This window comes from Pipistrellus hanaki (genome assembly GCF_964339955.1).
Source record: "Pipistrellus hanaki genome assembly, chromosome: 3".
Taxonomy (NCBI): Eukaryota; Metazoa; Chordata; class Mammalia; order Chiroptera; family Vespertilionidae; genus Pipistrellus; species Pipistrellus hanaki.
Genome location: NC_140505.1, coordinates 168,918,530 through 168,936,712, shown reverse-complemented (window position 1 = coordinate 168,936,712; position 18,183 = coordinate 168,918,530). Strand labels below are relative to the sequence as shown.

General features: G+C 35.5%; 1 protein-coding gene across 1 annotated transcript; it reads left to right on the top strand.

The window, feature by feature from the left end:
• Nucleotides 1–2,931: 2,931 nt before the first annotated feature.
• Nucleotides 2,932–16,498, top strand: LOC311619766 (killer cell lectin-like receptor subfamily F member 1; the record flags this gene model as incomplete). Its single annotated transcript, XM_084878290.1, has 7 exons — nt 2,932–3,070; nt 3,963–4,061; nt 10,332–10,445; nt 11,470–11,624; nt 12,450–12,562; nt 13,670–13,813; nt 16,409–16,498. 6 exons carry the CDS (start codon nt 2,932–2,934, stop codon nt 13,800–13,802), a joined length of 753 nt encoding a protein of 250 aa, XP_084734416.1. The 3' UTR covers nt 13,803–13,813; nt 16,409–16,498.
• Nucleotides 16,499–18,183: the final 1,685 nt, after the last annotated feature.

Sequence of the window (18,183 nt, the reverse complement as noted above, 5' to 3'; positions counted from 1 at the left end):
TTGTTTTATTTTCTACATATTTTTTTAAAAGTTCCATTTGTCAGGAATTCTGCTAGGTGATGGAATACCAACAATGAAAAAGAAACTACCCTTTATACTTACACAGGTAACTCCAATACTCATACTGTAAGTACAAGGACATAAAAATTCATAGGTACTACATGATCCTGAGTTCAACCTGCACTTTTTACTCTGCTTTTTCAACTTTCACAAATTCTATTGCAATAATAGTGATATCGTTTCTTTTTTAAAAATATTTATTTATTTATTTATTTATTTATTTATTTATTCTTTTAGGCAAGTATCATTTTCTTCACTTATTTGCCATATTCTGCCCTCTATGTGCTCCTACTCCCCTCCAGCCCCTCGGAGAACATCTCTTCTAGTAAGCATACTTGTGAAAAGGTCTCCTTTAGTTCTAAACCTTCTCTTTTCTACATAAGTTCTTCTGAGAATATACCCAGCTCTCAAACAGTGAGTTTGCTGCTTTATGTCTGTTTACATGTGTTTTGGTCTAAATTATTATTTTATCATGAAAAATTTTATACACTTGAGAGGAAATCACAGGGTATCTATACTAGTAAAAGAGAAGGATGCAAACTGACAGTACTTTCAGGACACACACCAGCCAATCAGGAGTGAGTATGCAAATCAATGCATCAAAGATGAAAGGTTAATTTGCATACACAGGTGCTGATTGGGTGGGATGCTTGTGTCGTTGCCATGGAAATGTGGGAAGGCTGAAAGGCACCTCCAGACTGGGTGTAGGCAGTGCGGGCAACCAGGGGAAGGGAGGCCCATTCTTGCACAAATCTTCATGCATCAGGCCTCTAGTATATGATAACTTTTTAGGTAAACCACAGACAACAAGATATGCTCACGAAATGCCATCGTCATTGCTGAGAGGAAATAGGTGCTCCAGGAAAGGAAGAGGCTGTGGTTGTCCCTCCACAGCTGCTTTTCTTTGATACCAAAAAACTATTTAGACAATTGCAAGTTAAATCACCAGCCATCATTACCTAAAAGATAAATCATAGGTACTCACAACTGTAAAACTACTTGTATTAGAGTTGTAGACAATAATATGAACTCATGGAGCCAACTAAAAACATTTCCAATGGCCAAAGTTGGAACAATGTGAGAAATTAAATGAATAAAATCATATTGAATTATAACTTAAAAGATAAAACAAATATGAATGAGTTTTTAGTGAAAAAAAAGTTTTAAATAAATAAATGGGAGACTAGACAAATGTCACCTGAAGAATTCTAATTAGTTCTGTAGATACTTTGTCCTCAAAGAAGTGGAACATAACTCTTGACTTGAGTGTGAGCTACAAATCTTGACTTCCTTCTGAAGAGTGCAGTATGGAAAAAAGGATAAGAGTAACTTTACAGTAAATAAACCTGAAAGATGCTACCAAGTGATTGAAGTTAACATCAGATCATCCGTGATAAGCCATGATGATAGTATATACCCTTCATAAGATGGGATAAGAATGGCAATTTATCTCTGTCTTCTTCCACTGAAAAGCTATAACCTAACGATAATCATGAGAAAACCATTAAACTACTACAATTTGGGAACAGTCCACAAAATATCTGACCAACATTCCTCAAATATTTAACAAATAATCAAACACAACAAGCGAAAAACTGTCACAGCCAAGAGTTTCCTAAGGAGACCTGAGAACTAAATGGTTTGTGCTATCCTAAATGGGAACTTTGAATAGAAAAAGGCATTAGGTAAAAACTAAGTAAAAACTATTAGGTAAAGAGTAGATACAAAGGAAAAAAAAAACTTTAGTTAATAATAATGCATCAAAGTCAATTTTTGACAAATGTACTAAACACTAGGGAAGTTGGGTGTGGCTATATGGAAACTCAGATATTTAGATTATAAATAACTTCACCGCTTATTTATAAATCTAAAATTATCCCAAAGTAAAAGTTATTGAAAGAAAGAAGTTTCTGCTTTTTTTTTTTTTTTAAATATATTTTGATTTTGTACAGAGAGGAAGGGAGAGAGATAGTTAAAAACATCGATGAGAGTCATCGATCAGCTGCCTCTTGGACACCCTCTACTGGGGATATGCCCACAAGCAAGGTACATGCCCTTGACCAGAATCGAACCCGGAACCTTTCAGTCCCCAAGCCGACGCTCTATTCATTGAGCCAAACTGGTTTCAGCAGTTTCTGCTTTTTTGGGTCTGGACTTGGTCCTGTATTTTTTGGAACAATGGCATTCAGTGTAATGAAGCTGTTACAAGAAGATGCTAAGATGCAAAGGAAAATCCCCAAACATATGGGAGAGTATCTGCTGGAAAATTACCTGGCTAAACTTAACATTCTTGCCAGCATCCTGGGGGTGGATGAATACTAAGGAAGCTGTGGATGTCCCTGGCTGTCAGATTCATTTCGAATGCGGAGTTGCTCTCTGCCTGTTGAAAGAGGCCAGCTTGCTGTGACGTTTGTAAGCTGTAATGACTTCTGTCTGGTGTTACAAGATTTACTTGCCTATTGTATGGAAAACTGGCAATCAGGAAAAGCTCTTCATTGTATGGACATGGAAAGAACACATTCAGATCAAGGTTATCTGGAGTATTTTTTTTAGTCATGTCACATTAACTAATAGATTTCATCCTAGCTTTGCTTCTAATAATGCATGTCAAACTAAGTATTTATATTGAATCTCCCCCCCCCCCTACCCTCAGTTAAGGAGCCTTGCAATCAAATGATTAGATGAATATCTTATCTTTGGTCAAGTGTTTAAATGTAAAATGAGTAATCAAAGCTCCGTGAAAGTTAAAAAAAATAAAAAAGAAAGGTATTTTCCACACCCTTTAACCACATCCTTTGTAATTTCACATATAGGCTTAGGGTTTGTTCAATGCCATGGTTCTTACACAGGAACTCTGCTTTGGAATAGGTGATGTCTCTCTTTCCATCAAATTCAAGGATGGATTATTCTATTTATAGGATGTTTGGAAAGGAGCAAAACACAGAACGATCAACGATTCAGAACCCAAGGAAACATCCTTATCATTGCCAACAAAAGTGGACATGCAAAGGTAGGAATCTATAACTCTCCTTTAGACCACAGATTATAGAGCTAGGATACTTTATGGGTCTTTTAATCCTAGGTTTTTAATGAGAACTTTTAAGAATTTGAACTAGAGTCTATTCAGAAAATTTGTTATCTTATTTTGAAATAACATGTTTACATAGATGTATCTGTTCTAAAGTAGGTGGATAATGCTTATATCTAACACAGTTCCTGGCATATAGTTATATGTTTATAAATACTATTAAATGGAATGTAATAGATCAGATTTGACTTGACCTGTGTTGAAGATTGTGAAGGTGTTTAATGTTTATTTTATTGAAGCAAAATATATAATTATAAAGATTATCATCCTATTTTTGTTTTATGAATTGATATAAATATACAACTTTATTTCAAACAACATTTGGAAGATGGCTACAATATTCAATTTTTCTTATGTTTCCCCATTAGACATTCATTTTTACTATTATTCAATTATTTTGGTACTATTGTACTTACATTTCACCTTTCTGTGCCTTAACCCCATGAATATTATTTGTGTAATCCAATCAAGATACAAATGAAGATAAATGAAAAATTTTAGTAGAAATGGTTTGACTAACCAATTGATCAGCTAATATCCACCCATTTGATTGTTGTACCAGTGGTACAGAAGTGTTAACATAAGAAGAATATTTTTTAAATAAAGTATATTGACCTTTTATTTCAAAATCAATAAATCCTATTCATTAAAGATAATTAAATATGTGTTCATGTCAAGGAAACTTAAATAAAGATTGTAGATTTCTTCCCCAACCTTCAGACAATGTGTACCATCAGAATTTTCATTTCTAGGAAACATTTTCAAGTTCATTTTAAATGTCAGAATATTTCAGAAAAAAAATTATTCATTACAGATTATCCTGAATGTCCAAAGTGGCATCAGACTGCTCTGAGACTGTTCAGCATTGCACTGCTTATTCTCATTGCTACAGTGATAGGACTAATTATTTGGGGTAAGTAAATTGAAAGCTATGTATTCAACTACAGAGATCAACAAGTTTTCTTTGGTATTTACCTTTATTTCTCTAACTTTTTCAGACTAATTTTTCACATTTGCATGGTGATTTTTTCATCATTATTTTAGTTATGTTGGTAATAAATGTCACAGTTGATTATTTTATTAATAATTATTAGTTTTTCCCTATATATAGGAGGCCATAAAACTAATTTATAAAATCTATTATACTCCTAACTTTACTTAGTAATTGGTAAATATTGTGGGCTTGACAGACAAAACTATGAACTGAAGTTTTTTTTTTTTCAAAAAAAATTTTTTTAATTTATTTTTAGAGCAAGAAGAAGGGCAAGAAATAGAGAGATAGAAACATTGATCAGAGAAAAACATCACTGATCAGCTGCAGTCTGCATACCCTAATGGGGAATTAAGACAAAAACTCAGGCATGTGCCTTGACTGGGAATTGAACCAGTGACATCCTGGTTCCTGGGTCAATATTCAACCACTAATCTACACCAGCTAGGCTGAGAATTTTTATATTTTGGTAAAATTACTTAGTTCTATGAAAGATGATTTTGGCCCCTTAATTTTTTTTTTTTTTAACCTTTTGGCTATAAGCAAGTGTAAAAAATTTTTTTGACTCTACAAGTGACTTAATTTACAAGTGGCTTGAAAATTTAAGACCAAGTGAAATCTAATATCTGTTCCAACAAGGGTCAGGCTGGGAGCACTCAGTGCAGGTGATCAAGGAGACTGTTTCACAGGGTCCTACAGGACACCTACCACATAAAGTCATCCAACCAAGACTGGAAGTCATTGCATCTCTAGCTAACACATAGAAACAAACACAAAGAAGCAGGTGAAATAGGAAGGCAAAGAAACATGGCACACATGAAAGGGCAGGAGAAATCTCCAGAAAAGGAGCTTAGTGAAATGGAAGCAACAAATAATCAGAAATAGAGTTCAAAAGAATGATTTAAAGGATGCTTAACAAACTTAGTGACAAATAAAAGGAACTTTTAGAACTACATGAAAAACAGCATAGAAACTATAAAAAGAACTGATCAGAAATGAAGACTACAATATCTGAAATAAGAAATACATCAGAAGGAATAAACAGTAGGTTGGATTAACCTGTTAACCAGGGAGTTCCCTTTTTAATTACGCAACATACAATGGGCACATACTCTTTCACTAGGACGTGTCAGTACATCATGCCCAGCGGACGTAATTTTATATTATTTTTATTTTTATTTGTACTTAATTAAAATAAATGAAATATATATTTTTTTGTTTATTTATATATAAAGCACAAAGGAAAATACAAAATTACAAACAAATAGAAAAGAATACCAACAAAAAAATGGAAACATCGAATTAAAAAATTATAAATTTTACAAACAATTATAAAGATTACAAAAAATATATACCGTCCCTGTCAGGGCGCAACATATATTTCAAGGACGTATTCATATGTCCTACCCATTCCCAATAGTGTTTATGTTTGACGTATTTATAGCTCTCGCTTGGTTAACAGGTTAAGCAAAGAATTGAATCAGCAATTTGGAAGACAAGGTAGAAATAAACACCCAATCAAAGCAGAAGAAAGAAAGAAAGGAGGAAGGAAGGAAGGAAGGAAGGAAGGAAGGAAGGAAGGAAGGAAGGAAGGAACGAAGGAAGGAAGGAAGGAAGGAAGGAAAGAAGGAAGAAAGAAAAAAAAATTACAATAGCTTAAGGAACATTTGTGACAACATGAGCTAAATGAACATCTGTATCATAGAGGTACCAGAAGAAGATGAGAGTGAGCAAGGATTTGTGAACCTATTTGAAGAAATAATGACTGAAAACTTCCCTAACCTGATGAAGGAAAAGGACACACAAGTTCAGGAAGTGCAGTTTCAAAAAAGATGAATCCAAAGAGGCCCACATCAAAACATATCATAATTAAAATGGCAAAGGCTAAAGACAAAGAGAAGATCTTAAAAGCAGCAGAAGAATGGCAGTTAGTTACGTATAAGAGAGCTGACATAAGACTGCCAGCTAATTACTCAGCAGAAACAATTCAGGCCAGAAGGTATTGACATAAAATATTCAAAATCTGAAAACTGGGGATCTATAACCAAGACTACTTTACCCATCAAGACTATCATTTAAAATTGAAGGAAAAACAAAGACTCACAAGAGAAACTTAAGGAGTTTGATGCCATTGAACAAGCATTAGAAGAAATATTAAAAGGTCTGATTGAAGAAGAGGAGGAGAAGGAGAAGAAGGAGGAGGAGGGGAAAGAGAAGGAGAAGGAGAAGAAGAGGAGGCAATAAATCTATACCTTTCAATAATCACTTTAAATGTAAACAGCTCAAGTGTCCCAATCATAGTGCATAGGTTAGTGGGATGAATAAGAAATAAGACCTACACATGTGGTCTACAGAAACACCTCAGAATGAAGGATACACACATACTAAAAGTAAAGGGATGGAAAAGATATCTCATGCAAATGTAAATGAAAATCTTGATAGACATAAAGAGGAAGATTGACAGTAATACAGTCATAGTAGGAGACTTGCATATCCCAATGACATCAATGGATAGATCTTTTAGACAGGAAAAAAACAACAACAAAAAAACAATAACAACAAAAGAAAAAGGAAATAGCATCTTTAACTGTCATGCTATATCAAATGTATTTAATTGATATCTTCAGAGTATTTTATGCCAAACCAGCAGAATGTATGTTCTTTTCAAGTACACATGAAACATTTTATGGTATAGACCACCTCCTTGTACTACCTCCTTATACCATATATAATAAATTCAAAATGGATTAAAGACTTAAATGTTAGACTTGAAAACATAAAAAATCCTAGAAGGAAGCATAGGCAGTAAAATCTCAGACATTTCTCATAGCAATATTTTTTTCTAATATATCTCCTTGGGCAAGGGAAAAGAAAGAAAAAATAAACAAATTGGACTACATCAAACTAAAATGTTTTTGCACAGCAAAAGAAATCATCAACAAAATGAAAAGTTAACCTACTGAATAGGAAAACATATTCACCAATGATACATCTCATAAGGGGTTAATAACCAAAATTTGCAAAGAACTTATACAATTCAATATCCAAACAAAACTAATAATATATTTAAAAATGGGCAAAGCTGCCTGCCTGCTCTCTTTTTATTAGTCTGTCTCTATTTTGCTTGGTAGTTCAGTTTGCTCATTAAATTCTGAATATTATTTAAATATTATTTAAAACCATATGGTACTTGTCTTTTCATAACTGGTTTATTTAATATATCATAATAATGTTCTCCAGGAACATTATCAAGCTCTAGTGAGGGTAGAGGTGTGGGGGCATAGGGAGATTGAGCAAAAAAGAAAAAAATGAAAGAGAAATCATGGACATGGACGACAGTGGGGTGATTGTGCAGGGAGTCTGGGGAGATGGAGGAGGTGTGAAAGTGGGAAAGGGCACAGAGGGGGTAAACTGTAATGAAAAATTTGTAAAAAGTTAAAAAATTTAAAAAGTTTAAAAAGTTAAAAGCAAAGAACCTAAATAAACATGTTTCTCAAGAGGAGATATGACATTTGAAAAGATGTTCAACATCATTAATCACCAGAGAAATGCAAATTAAACCCATAATGAAACATCATCTCATACCTGTCAAAATGACTATCACCAATAAATAAACAAACAAGTGTGGGTGAGGATGTTGAGAAAAGGAAACCCTCATGCACTGCTGGTGGGAGTGGAGATTGGTACAACCACTGTGGAAAGCAGAACGGAGTTACCTAAAAAAGTAAAAAATGGAACTGCCTTATGACCCAGTGATTCCACTTCTGGGAATATATCCGAAGAAACCTGAAAAACTTATTTGAAAGAATAAATGCATCTTTATGTTCATTGCAGCATCCTATCTAATAAAAGGGAAATATGCAAATTAACCATCACTCCATCACAAAGATGGCAGCATCCATAGCCATAAGATGGCGGCACTCAGTCCCCTCAGAACAACTAGAGTCCCCTAGTTCGGGGTGTGTGTGTGTGTGTGTGTGTGTGTGTGTGTGTGTGTGGGTAGTCAGCCACTAAGAGTGGGCAGCATGAGCAGCCTGGTGGAATGCTTGCTTTGTCACTGCAGCAATGAGGCAAGCATTCTTCGACCGGCTGCGGATGAGTTCCTGTTAGCACTCCCTCAATCTACCTGAGTGAGTGCTGACAGGAGCATGTCATCCTCGTGACTTACTCATTTTAATGGGAGGAAAAGAGGTGTGCAAGCTAGCAAGTGCTGGAGGCCCAAGGAGATGCACAGAACTCCACTTGGGAAAATCCAGAAGACACAACTCATGCAGGCACAGCCACTCTGGGCACTTCACAAATGAATGAGGTATTTTCTTCTCATTCCTGCTACACCAGGCATGCAAATGCCAGAACCAAGACTATATAATAGATAAAATCGAGAGGCCTCTGGGCCTCGGAGAGCCTCTGGGCAGGGGGCACTGAGCAGCCAGGCCCCACAGAGAGCTACTTGCACATGGATTTGTGCATGGGGCTACTAGTTATTTATAATTAGATAAGGGAAGCAACCCAAGTGTCCATCAGTAGATAAGTGGATTAAAATGTGGTGGTACATTTACATAGCAGACTGCTACTCAGTTGTAAAAAAGAAATGTCACCATTTGGGACAGCATGGATGGACCTGGATAATATTATGTTAAGTGAGATAAGCCAGTCAGGGAAGGACAAATACCATATGAATTCAATTATCTGTGGAATCTAATGAGCAAAATAAACTAACAACATATATAGACACTCATAAATACAGGGAATAAACTGACAGCTGTCAGAAGGGAAGGAGTGGGGAGGCTAGTGATAAAGGTGAATGCATTAAGCAAAAAAATAAATGCAAACAAAACAAAACAAAACAAACAAACAAACAAAACCCTGACAGGCAGACAACAGTATAGTGATTATCAGAGGGAAAAGGGTGTGAGGAGGTAGGAGGGGGTAAAGGGGAGGAAAATGGTGATGGAAGGAAACTTGACTTGGATGGTGAACACACAATACAATCTACGTATATAAAAGCCCAAGCAACTGTTATGATGAAACAACCGGAACAACTGGAACGACCGATCGCTATATGAGCTCTGACCACCAGGGGGGCAGATGCTCAACACAGGAGCTGCCCCCAGTCTGCAGGCCCTGATTGTCAAATCAGGCCCTTGACAGCCAACCTCCTGGTTCTTCCCCCCAGCTGGTAGGCCCCGATTGCCTGATCAGGGCCAGACCCTGGGCTGTGACGGGTAACTAGGGGGTGGGGGGAGGTGGCAGTGGACATAGGCAGCAAGGGAAGGATGAGGGGAGAGGCAGGGAGACAGGGAACCTGTAGGCCAGACCTAGGGACCCCACCTGTGCAGACATTTTATGTATCGGGCCTCTACTATACAGATAATGTGTTATAGAATTGTACCCCCTAAAACTTACATAATTTTATTAACCAATGTCACCCTAATAAATTCAATAAAAAAAAAGATATTTTCTAAGATGAGTTCTACTGAATAAGAGCTATGGATAATTATATCTGTTATTGTTTCTATTTGTTATGATTTTATTCATGTTAGGGGTTGGGGTACACATTTTATATATATTTTCTTTTTTAAAAATATATTTTATTGATTTTTTACAGAGAGGAAGGGAGAGGGATAGAGAGCTAGAAACATTGATGAGAGAGAAACATTGACCAGATGCTTCCTGCACATCCCCTATTGGGGATGTCCCCGCAACCAATGTACATGCCCTTGACCAGAATCGAACCTGGGACCTTTCAGCCCGCAGACCAACACTCTATCCACTGAGCCAAACTGGTTTCAGCTTTATATATTTTCTTTTAGTCTTACAGCAAGTCTGTTTGTTAGGCATTCCCCCTTTTATATATGAAAGTACTAAGAAACAGAGTGGCTTCATAATTAGTTCAAGATCACAAAGAATTCTAACCTATCAGAGTAAACAGATGCAAATTTAAATATATTTTAATTTTATTTAGAACATTTGTTTTTGTTTTGTTTCTACTTACTTTTTTACAAGTAGAAATCTATCTCTAAATGATCAATCCTTTGTTAAATTAGAGGGTTGAAATACTATAAACAAACTTTCTTTCAACCAGACGTTTATGCAGTCACTTGTAGTTTCATTTTCGTGGGTAATTAAAAGCCATAGTCTTATAATTAAAGAAATCTAATTAGTGTCATTTTTTTTCTTCTTATTTCTTAGTATGCCACCCAAACTTACGTTCCTTCCATGATAGCCACAATATGGAAATGTTTGTTAGTGAAAATGGAACCAGAGAATGCGATTGTATGAATTCTCTTCCCAGGAAACAAGCAGGTAATGCAAATTTCACAAGTAAGTAATTTTATTTCATTATATTGTAGGAGAGAAAAAACTTTCCCTGTACCCTCTAAAGTTTAAACTCGGGGGACTGTGAATTAAACTGACAAAGGAACAATTAACAGGAGAAAAATGTTTGTTTATGTGCATACTGGAACTAACAAAAGAAGTAGCTAGCTCAAAATGCTTGAAGTTAAAGGCTTATATACCTGATTTAGGAGAAGAAAAGGAGGGGAAGAAATGACTTGTGCGGGCAAAGCTTCTTTCCTTAGGAAAGGCAAGTGTTTGTTTGTTTTTAGAAGTACAAACTGCAGAAAGTTTGTGACAGCGTCTGTTAGTGATGGTGAAACTTATAAACTCATTGCTGAATATAGATTTATTTTAATACCTATTCCACATTTTTCCTTTTTACAGAGATAAGTCTGGTGGCCATTGAGGCATATAGATAGTGGGTCTTGTTGAACAATTTGTCTTACAAATTCGCTAATACAGTGTGTTACGAAATACATTCTTCTGCAGTTAAAAAGGACTCTGACAATGATTTTCTTTTTCCATAGTAGTTTTCTTTTAATGCCATTCAAGCTCTCTGTTTTACTTTAAATTCCGCTATGTCCACCAATGATTAGTTATATAACTTTGAGTAAGCCACTCAGCCTTTAGTTTCCCAGTTTACATTTAACTTAACTTAATCATGGTATCTTTATTTACAAAATGAGGAACATGGAGTTAATCATTTCATGGATTTTATAAGTTTCTTATAGGAAATAAACATTTTATGTATTCATGCCCATAAAAATTCAGAGAATTACTTGATGTAGTAATAGCTCAATAAATAATAACTGACTATTTATTGCATGTATCTCTTCTAAAGACTATTAATCAGTAGAGAGGGAGTTCATTTCTTAAAAGTGGGACAAATAGTTAACTTTAAGAAAACAGTTTACAAAATTAGTGCAAAAACTCTTTGATATTCACACCTTGTTTTCTTTCATTCCTACTTCTTCTTATGTTTTTATTTCAGGAGGCCCCAGACTAAACGTATGTCCTAATGACTGGGTGCAGGAGAAAGGGAAGTGCTATAATTTTTTTAAAACTTTTAATTCATGGACTGATAGCCAACAGTTCTGCTTAAGAATGAAATCACACCTCTTGATCATCCAAGACAAGGCTGAACTGGTAAGAGCTAATTTACTATGAATGAAAAAATATACTATGGAAGAGAAAAAAAATTAAAAAAATGAAAACTGGGAGAAATAGGTACATTTTAGAATCCAGGAATTTACAGACTAATAGTTATAGCCATTTATTGAATTCCATTCATGTGGCAGGAACTGTGGTGGACACATTACAAATGTTATATAACTTAGTGCTCACAGTAACCTATGACATAGGCGACGGTATTTTCCTCATTTTCATAAGAATATGCAGAACTTGACAGTTTTTATAAACTTGTCTACTTCACTCCTTAAGTAAATCACAAAGCTAGGATATCCATGCCATCCTTCCTGGAGAGAAAGGTAGGATCTCTTTGAGGTACTCATCAAAAGCATTACAAATATTTGGCAATATCCTACTATGTTGGGTAGGAAATAGAGGGCTCTTTTGTTTCATTTATGTGAAGTTCATCATAAGCCTCAGTTTTCTACAAGTCTGAACATTGGTAGTCAGAGCAATCCATGTATAGTTCTTGCTCCTTTGAACAGACTTGTTCATTCCCCAGTTCTGCTTCACATCCTCTTTGCACCCTTTCATCAGTTGCTGCTTATATCACCATCCTCATGAATTCTTTAAGCAGTGTACGCTTTCACATAAAGTCACATATTTTGAATTTCTTTCCACACTGATTTACTTGCCTACACATGTAGAAATCATCTTTTTAACTCTCTTAAGATTTTCCTGGTTAGAGAGAGAAATATAAAAACCTCTTAAAGATGGAAAAAAGTAGAAGAGGCTATTTTAATAGGTATTCTCACCTAATTTCCTCTGTATCCCGTTTCACAGGCTTTCATACAAAATAGTATACAAGATGGAATCTACTTTTGGATCGGATTGAACATTACATATCCACAGAAGACATGGACCTGGCTGGATGGGACCCCATTAAATCCACAGTTGTGAGTGTCTGACATTTGAATACCATGGAGAACTAGAAAAGCTCAGCAGCCAATCCCTGCTGGGGGCTTTCTTAAACTCTAGATCACATGTGTCAAACACAAGGCCTGCGGGCCAAATCCGGCCGGCCGGGCCTTGCAATGTGGCCCGCACCACGCTGTCATCACTGCACTCCGCTGTCAGTTTAGGACATTGTCAGTTTATGACTGTTCATTAAACCATTCGGCCCGCGATTTAGGCTGGATTTTAGATTTTGGCCCCTTCTCTGATTGAGTTCGACACCCCTACACTAGATAGATAACTTGTTCTTATAGATTGCAGACTTTGATATTTGTTGATGTGTGTGTGTAGGAAATTTTCCTTAGAGAAATGAAGGCTTCTAAAATAATTTATTTTCATGTTTGCATTTTCTTTTAGTTTACCTAGAACACTAGAGGTATAGATAGAAATTGTAGTCAATATACAATTGTCTACATTTAAATCCTTATAAAGTGTTTCTTAAAGGTTATAGAATAATCCTCATTTTTTTAAAAATATATTTTATTGATTTTTCACAGAGAGGAAGAGAGAGGGATAGAGAGTTAGAAACATCAGTGAGAGAGAGTCATTGATCAGCTGCCTCTTGCACACCCCCTACTGGGGATGTGCCCACAACCAAGGTACATGCCCTTGACCGGAATCGAACCCGGGACCCTTCAGTCCCCAAGCCGACGCTCTATCCACTGAGCCAAACCAGTTTCGGCTAATCCTCATTTTTATTAGAAGGATTCTAATAATTACAAATTCTAAGGAAATAAGATATTAGAATTCAATAATCAAATGGCATTTGGAAGCCAGTCTTTCCTATTCGCATTTTTATTCCACGTAGTATTTCTATTTATAATTTTTATTCCACGTAGTATTTCTATTTGAGTTAAAAAGCTATTTGGAGCAATTTTTTTTTCATTGAATAAGTCTTTGTTTACTGTGCATTTCTTGTCTGAATATTACAATGTCTTAGACCTCCAGCTTGGAGAATAGTACTTTCTTTCTAAGAAGAGAGAAAACACACAAAAGACACACAATTGTGCTTTCAGCAGAGTGAGGACAATGTGCCTTTTCCTTTGCAGATGTGAAGTCAAGAGCAAGGATGAAGACAATGCTTGTGCTGTGATAACCAAGAAGGGTGTTTTTTCTGAAACATGCCACACTCAAAATTACCATATTTGTCAAAATGTGATTTCTTCAGACAAGGGTCTCTAAATTGATCACAGGTATGCTTCCCATTAAAAAATGTTCACAAATATTCTTTATTTATGAATTTTTGTAAAAACACTTTGTTTCTACACAAAATTTTTGGTAATATTGATGATACTGATGTCAATTTGTGTCACCATAAATACAAACAATCAGACTCAACTGAGTACTTGGTTCTGCCTTGGTTCACTCAAACGGTATTTCCATAGCATCTCCCATTCATGAGAGTGACTGTTTCAGACAGAAATTATTCTTTTATCCCCTCAGTGATGCTCTCCCTGCATCTCTTAGTCACCATTAACAGAGGAGTTTATTTTTTTTTAATCATTTTTTTTTAAGAGAAGACATTGGATGGTATATTCCTGAGCTTTCTACTATTGAGTCTACATATTTGTCTGCATCTTAGTACTTTTTCCTCTTCTCCTGTCTCCAACAAAGCAGTATTCCTCTTTCTGTCTAAATAAAATCTACAAGTCTATAGTCAAAATCACATGCATTTTAATTTTTTTCAAGAAATTAATCTCTTCTCTAATCTCTCGTTCTTGTTTCCTTTTCTATCAGCAACTACAAGAAAACTTTCCCTCGGCCACATGTGGTTTCTAGTTTCTGCCCACCTTTTATAAGTCAAACTTCCTAAGAATGGTGATGTTTCCTTTTCCCCTCTTCCTACTTTACATTTCAAGTTCTAAAATTTGGCTTCTGCTTTTCCTACTGTTTTACCAAAGTGCTGTTACCATGCCAAACAATGAGCTTCTTCTGGTAAAATACAACGATAACCTCTTAACTTTCACTTTAACTATCAAGTTTGCTCGTTTTTGACCTGTGTTTTCATCTAGAAATATTCACTAACCTCAGGATCTATTACACAAGACCCTCTTGGATGTCAATCTACTTCTTCAGCCATTCTTTTTCAGTTCTTTCTGTTGTGTCTCTTTCCTCTTCTGTTCCTGAGTTTGTATGGATTCTCTAACACACACAATTTTTGTCTTAACTCATCCAACTCCATAATTTTAATTGCCATAAATTTATTGATAACTCCCAAGCCCTTCATTTCTAGCCTAGATCTTATTACAGCGGATTACCTATTGGGCATCTCTATTTGAACATCTCACGGCCCCTCAATCTCCACTAATTTAATGACAGGAACATCCCCACACCAGTCTAAGCCAGAGTCCTTGAAGTCAACCATAACTTCTTCCTTTTTTTTTTTTTTCACCCTCAATATTCAAACACTAATTTAATCTTTTCAATTTTACTACATAAATATTTCTGAAATGCACCCTCATATCTTCATACCCACCCTATTACCCTAGATCAGTGGTCAGCAAACTCATTAGTCAACAGAACCAAATATCAACAGTACGATCAAAATTTCTTTTGAGAGCCAAATTTTTAAAACTTAAACTTCTAACGCCACTTCTTCAAAATGGACTCTTCCAGGCCGTGGTATTTTGTGGAAGAACCACACTCAGGGGCCAAAGAGCTGCATGTGGCTCGCGAGCCTCAGTTTGCCGACCACTGCCCTAGATTACTGCAATAATCTTTTCGTTTGCTTCTAGTTTTGTCTGCCAAAGTCCATCCTGTGCATTGTGACATAGTGACTCTCTAATCCTCATATCAGGTTACATGAGTCATTACCTAATTCCTTTCAATGGCTTTTCCCTGCTTAAACCTTTTATTGGCTCCTACCAGATCCTTCTTGTCATGGCTCCTCTTCATTCCTCCCCACTTTCATGTGTGTAATGATGCAGACACACTAAACTGTTCAGTTCCTTTAAAATGTGTCATGCTTTCTAATTTTATTGTTCAACACAGTTTAACAAACTTTATTTTTTTCCTTTATTACCTTTTAACTTTTTATTTTTCAGGGGTTGAAAAATAAAAGAAATTTAGAGGAATATACTTCCTTGACCAGTCTCCACTCCGACTATATTATTATATAGAGTTGATATATATTTTCCTAGCTCCTTGTACTTACGTATCTAATCTAATCATCTAGTACCTTCTTTTTTTTTTGGCCATTGTTTACTAAATTGTTTCTTAATTACCCGTAAGCTGTGTAAGGTCAATAATTCTTATCATTGTTTGGAATAATGATGTATAATGATAAATAAGCACTTTTTATGTTACTGAGTATGTATTTGTAATATGTTCTATGAGTTCCAGGCTTTTAGTAGTTATGCAGATCATTCTGTAGTGTAGGTAAGCGTAACCTACAATTGAGAAGTAAACCACTCTATTTAAAATAAAGAAGTAAATAAATAAATAAATGTCAGTGTTAGGTTTATATGCTTTAATAAATACAATTTTCCTGGTTTGCTGCTTGTTTTTAACCTAGAACCTACGTTGAGATTTGGAGCAGAAACATAGCTGCATTAATGTTTGCTAATTAAATATAAGTTTACCAATGGGAAACCTACTTTAAAGCCTTAGATCCACTAGGAGTAAAACTTAAATGATATAGCAACATTTAAAAAATATGTTTTTTCAAATACATTTGTGTGAACAGAAGTAATTATAGTTTATAGGAAATGAAATAGAGAACCTTCCACTCACTTTAAAAAATTAAATACAGAACTATGTTTATTTAGTATATGTAATATTTTATTAAGGTGGACATTTACACAATGTGGAAAAATGACTGAAGAAAGTTACAATTGAAAGAGAAGAAAAAAATAATAGAAGATTAAAAGATCTGAGGACCTCGAATATTCAAAGCCATATTATCAATGTTCTTTGAAACTATTTTGACTTAAACACTTAAGTATTTAAATATTAAAACATTTCAAAAACAGTTTAAAAATTAGTTTGGCTTAATTTTTTCCTTTTTTATTTTTATTTGAGGATTATTCATGAAAAGTGTTTTCCTTTAAATTTTAAAAATTAAATTTGCACATAAAGAAATGTTTATAAGCAAACACCTGATATTAAAATTCTAAAAACTACTGTGAATTTAATTAGCCATGAATAATAAAAATAAAAGCTTGTCCTATTATTTCCATTATATATCTATATATTTTTGATACATCAGATTGTCTGAATCATAATAAGCAAAGTTATTTTTAGATGACACAGTTCTCCAAATTATTATTTTTTAATTATGTAGCAATCCTACTTGTTGAGAAGGGAGCATATTAAATAATGTAAATTGGAAGATTTTTAGTGGAAAAAGCTTCAGGAATAAATGAGACAATTATAATTTATGTCCCTTCAAAAGTTTTTATCTTTAAAGTTTAGAATTCTTTTGGAATGAATGTGTGTTTATGTGTTTATGTGCTTGTTTGCAAGTGGGAAAAATTGTGGTTTCAGTAGGTAAGGGCTTCAAATGAGACTACTTCCAACTTCCCACTTAGACTCCCATTAGAGACGAGTGTCATATCTGCCTCTCTCCCCCCAAAAAGGGAAAACAGCTTAGATTTCTTTGCTCCTGAAGTCTTTTATGTCATTTTCTGCTCCCCTGCTGTCCTGATCCCCCCCCCCCAACTGCCCTCCCCTGCAGGCCTAGGTCCCCCCAACTGTTCTCCACTGCCAGACCAATCACTCCTAACTGCCCTCCCGGCTGGCCTGGATCCCCACCAAGTGTCCTCCCCTGCATGCCTGGTCCTCCCCCAACTGCCCTCTCCTGTTGGCCTGTTCCCCCCCCCCCAACTGCCCTCTCTCTGCTGGCCTTGTTACCCAAAACTACCCTCCCCTGCAGATCTGGGTCCCCTCCAACTGTACTCCCCTGCAGACCTGGTCCCCCCAAAACCACCCTCCCCTCTCGTGGCTAGGCTAAGGATGTCTGACTGCAGTTTAGGAAGCAGACCTAAACAGTCAGTTGGACATTCCCTGAGGGCTTCTGGACGGAGAGGGTGCAGGCCAGGCTAAGGGACTTCCTCTCCTGCAGTGCACGATTGTAGTGCACCTGGCCCCTAGTATATATATAAAACTTAAAAGTATATCAAAAATTTTTTCAAGTATAAAAAGTTTTAAATCTTACAGTAGTCTTTCCAGAATTTTAGAGATATGTACTTCTAGGCATAATTATTTATTAATATACCACAACAGAGATATGAGTATATTTGTGATTTTATTTAAAAAAAAGCACCACACCAAAACATCAATTGATTTTAAACTAAGAACTTTATTTTAGTATTAATTAATAAACTCGAGACAGACACTTTAAAATCTATGTTATCTATAATAATAAAAAGCATAACATGCTAATTAGGCCAGGCAGCCAAAGACCTTCTGGACAAGCTTCTGGACAAAGTGGGGCTACAAGGGCCTCTAGTTAAATATAAAATAGCATCAGATACAATAAAAGCAAAGAGGCATAACTAAAGATTCTTGACATTGTTGCTCTATAGTTAAATATAAAATAGCATTAGTTATAATAAAAGCAAAG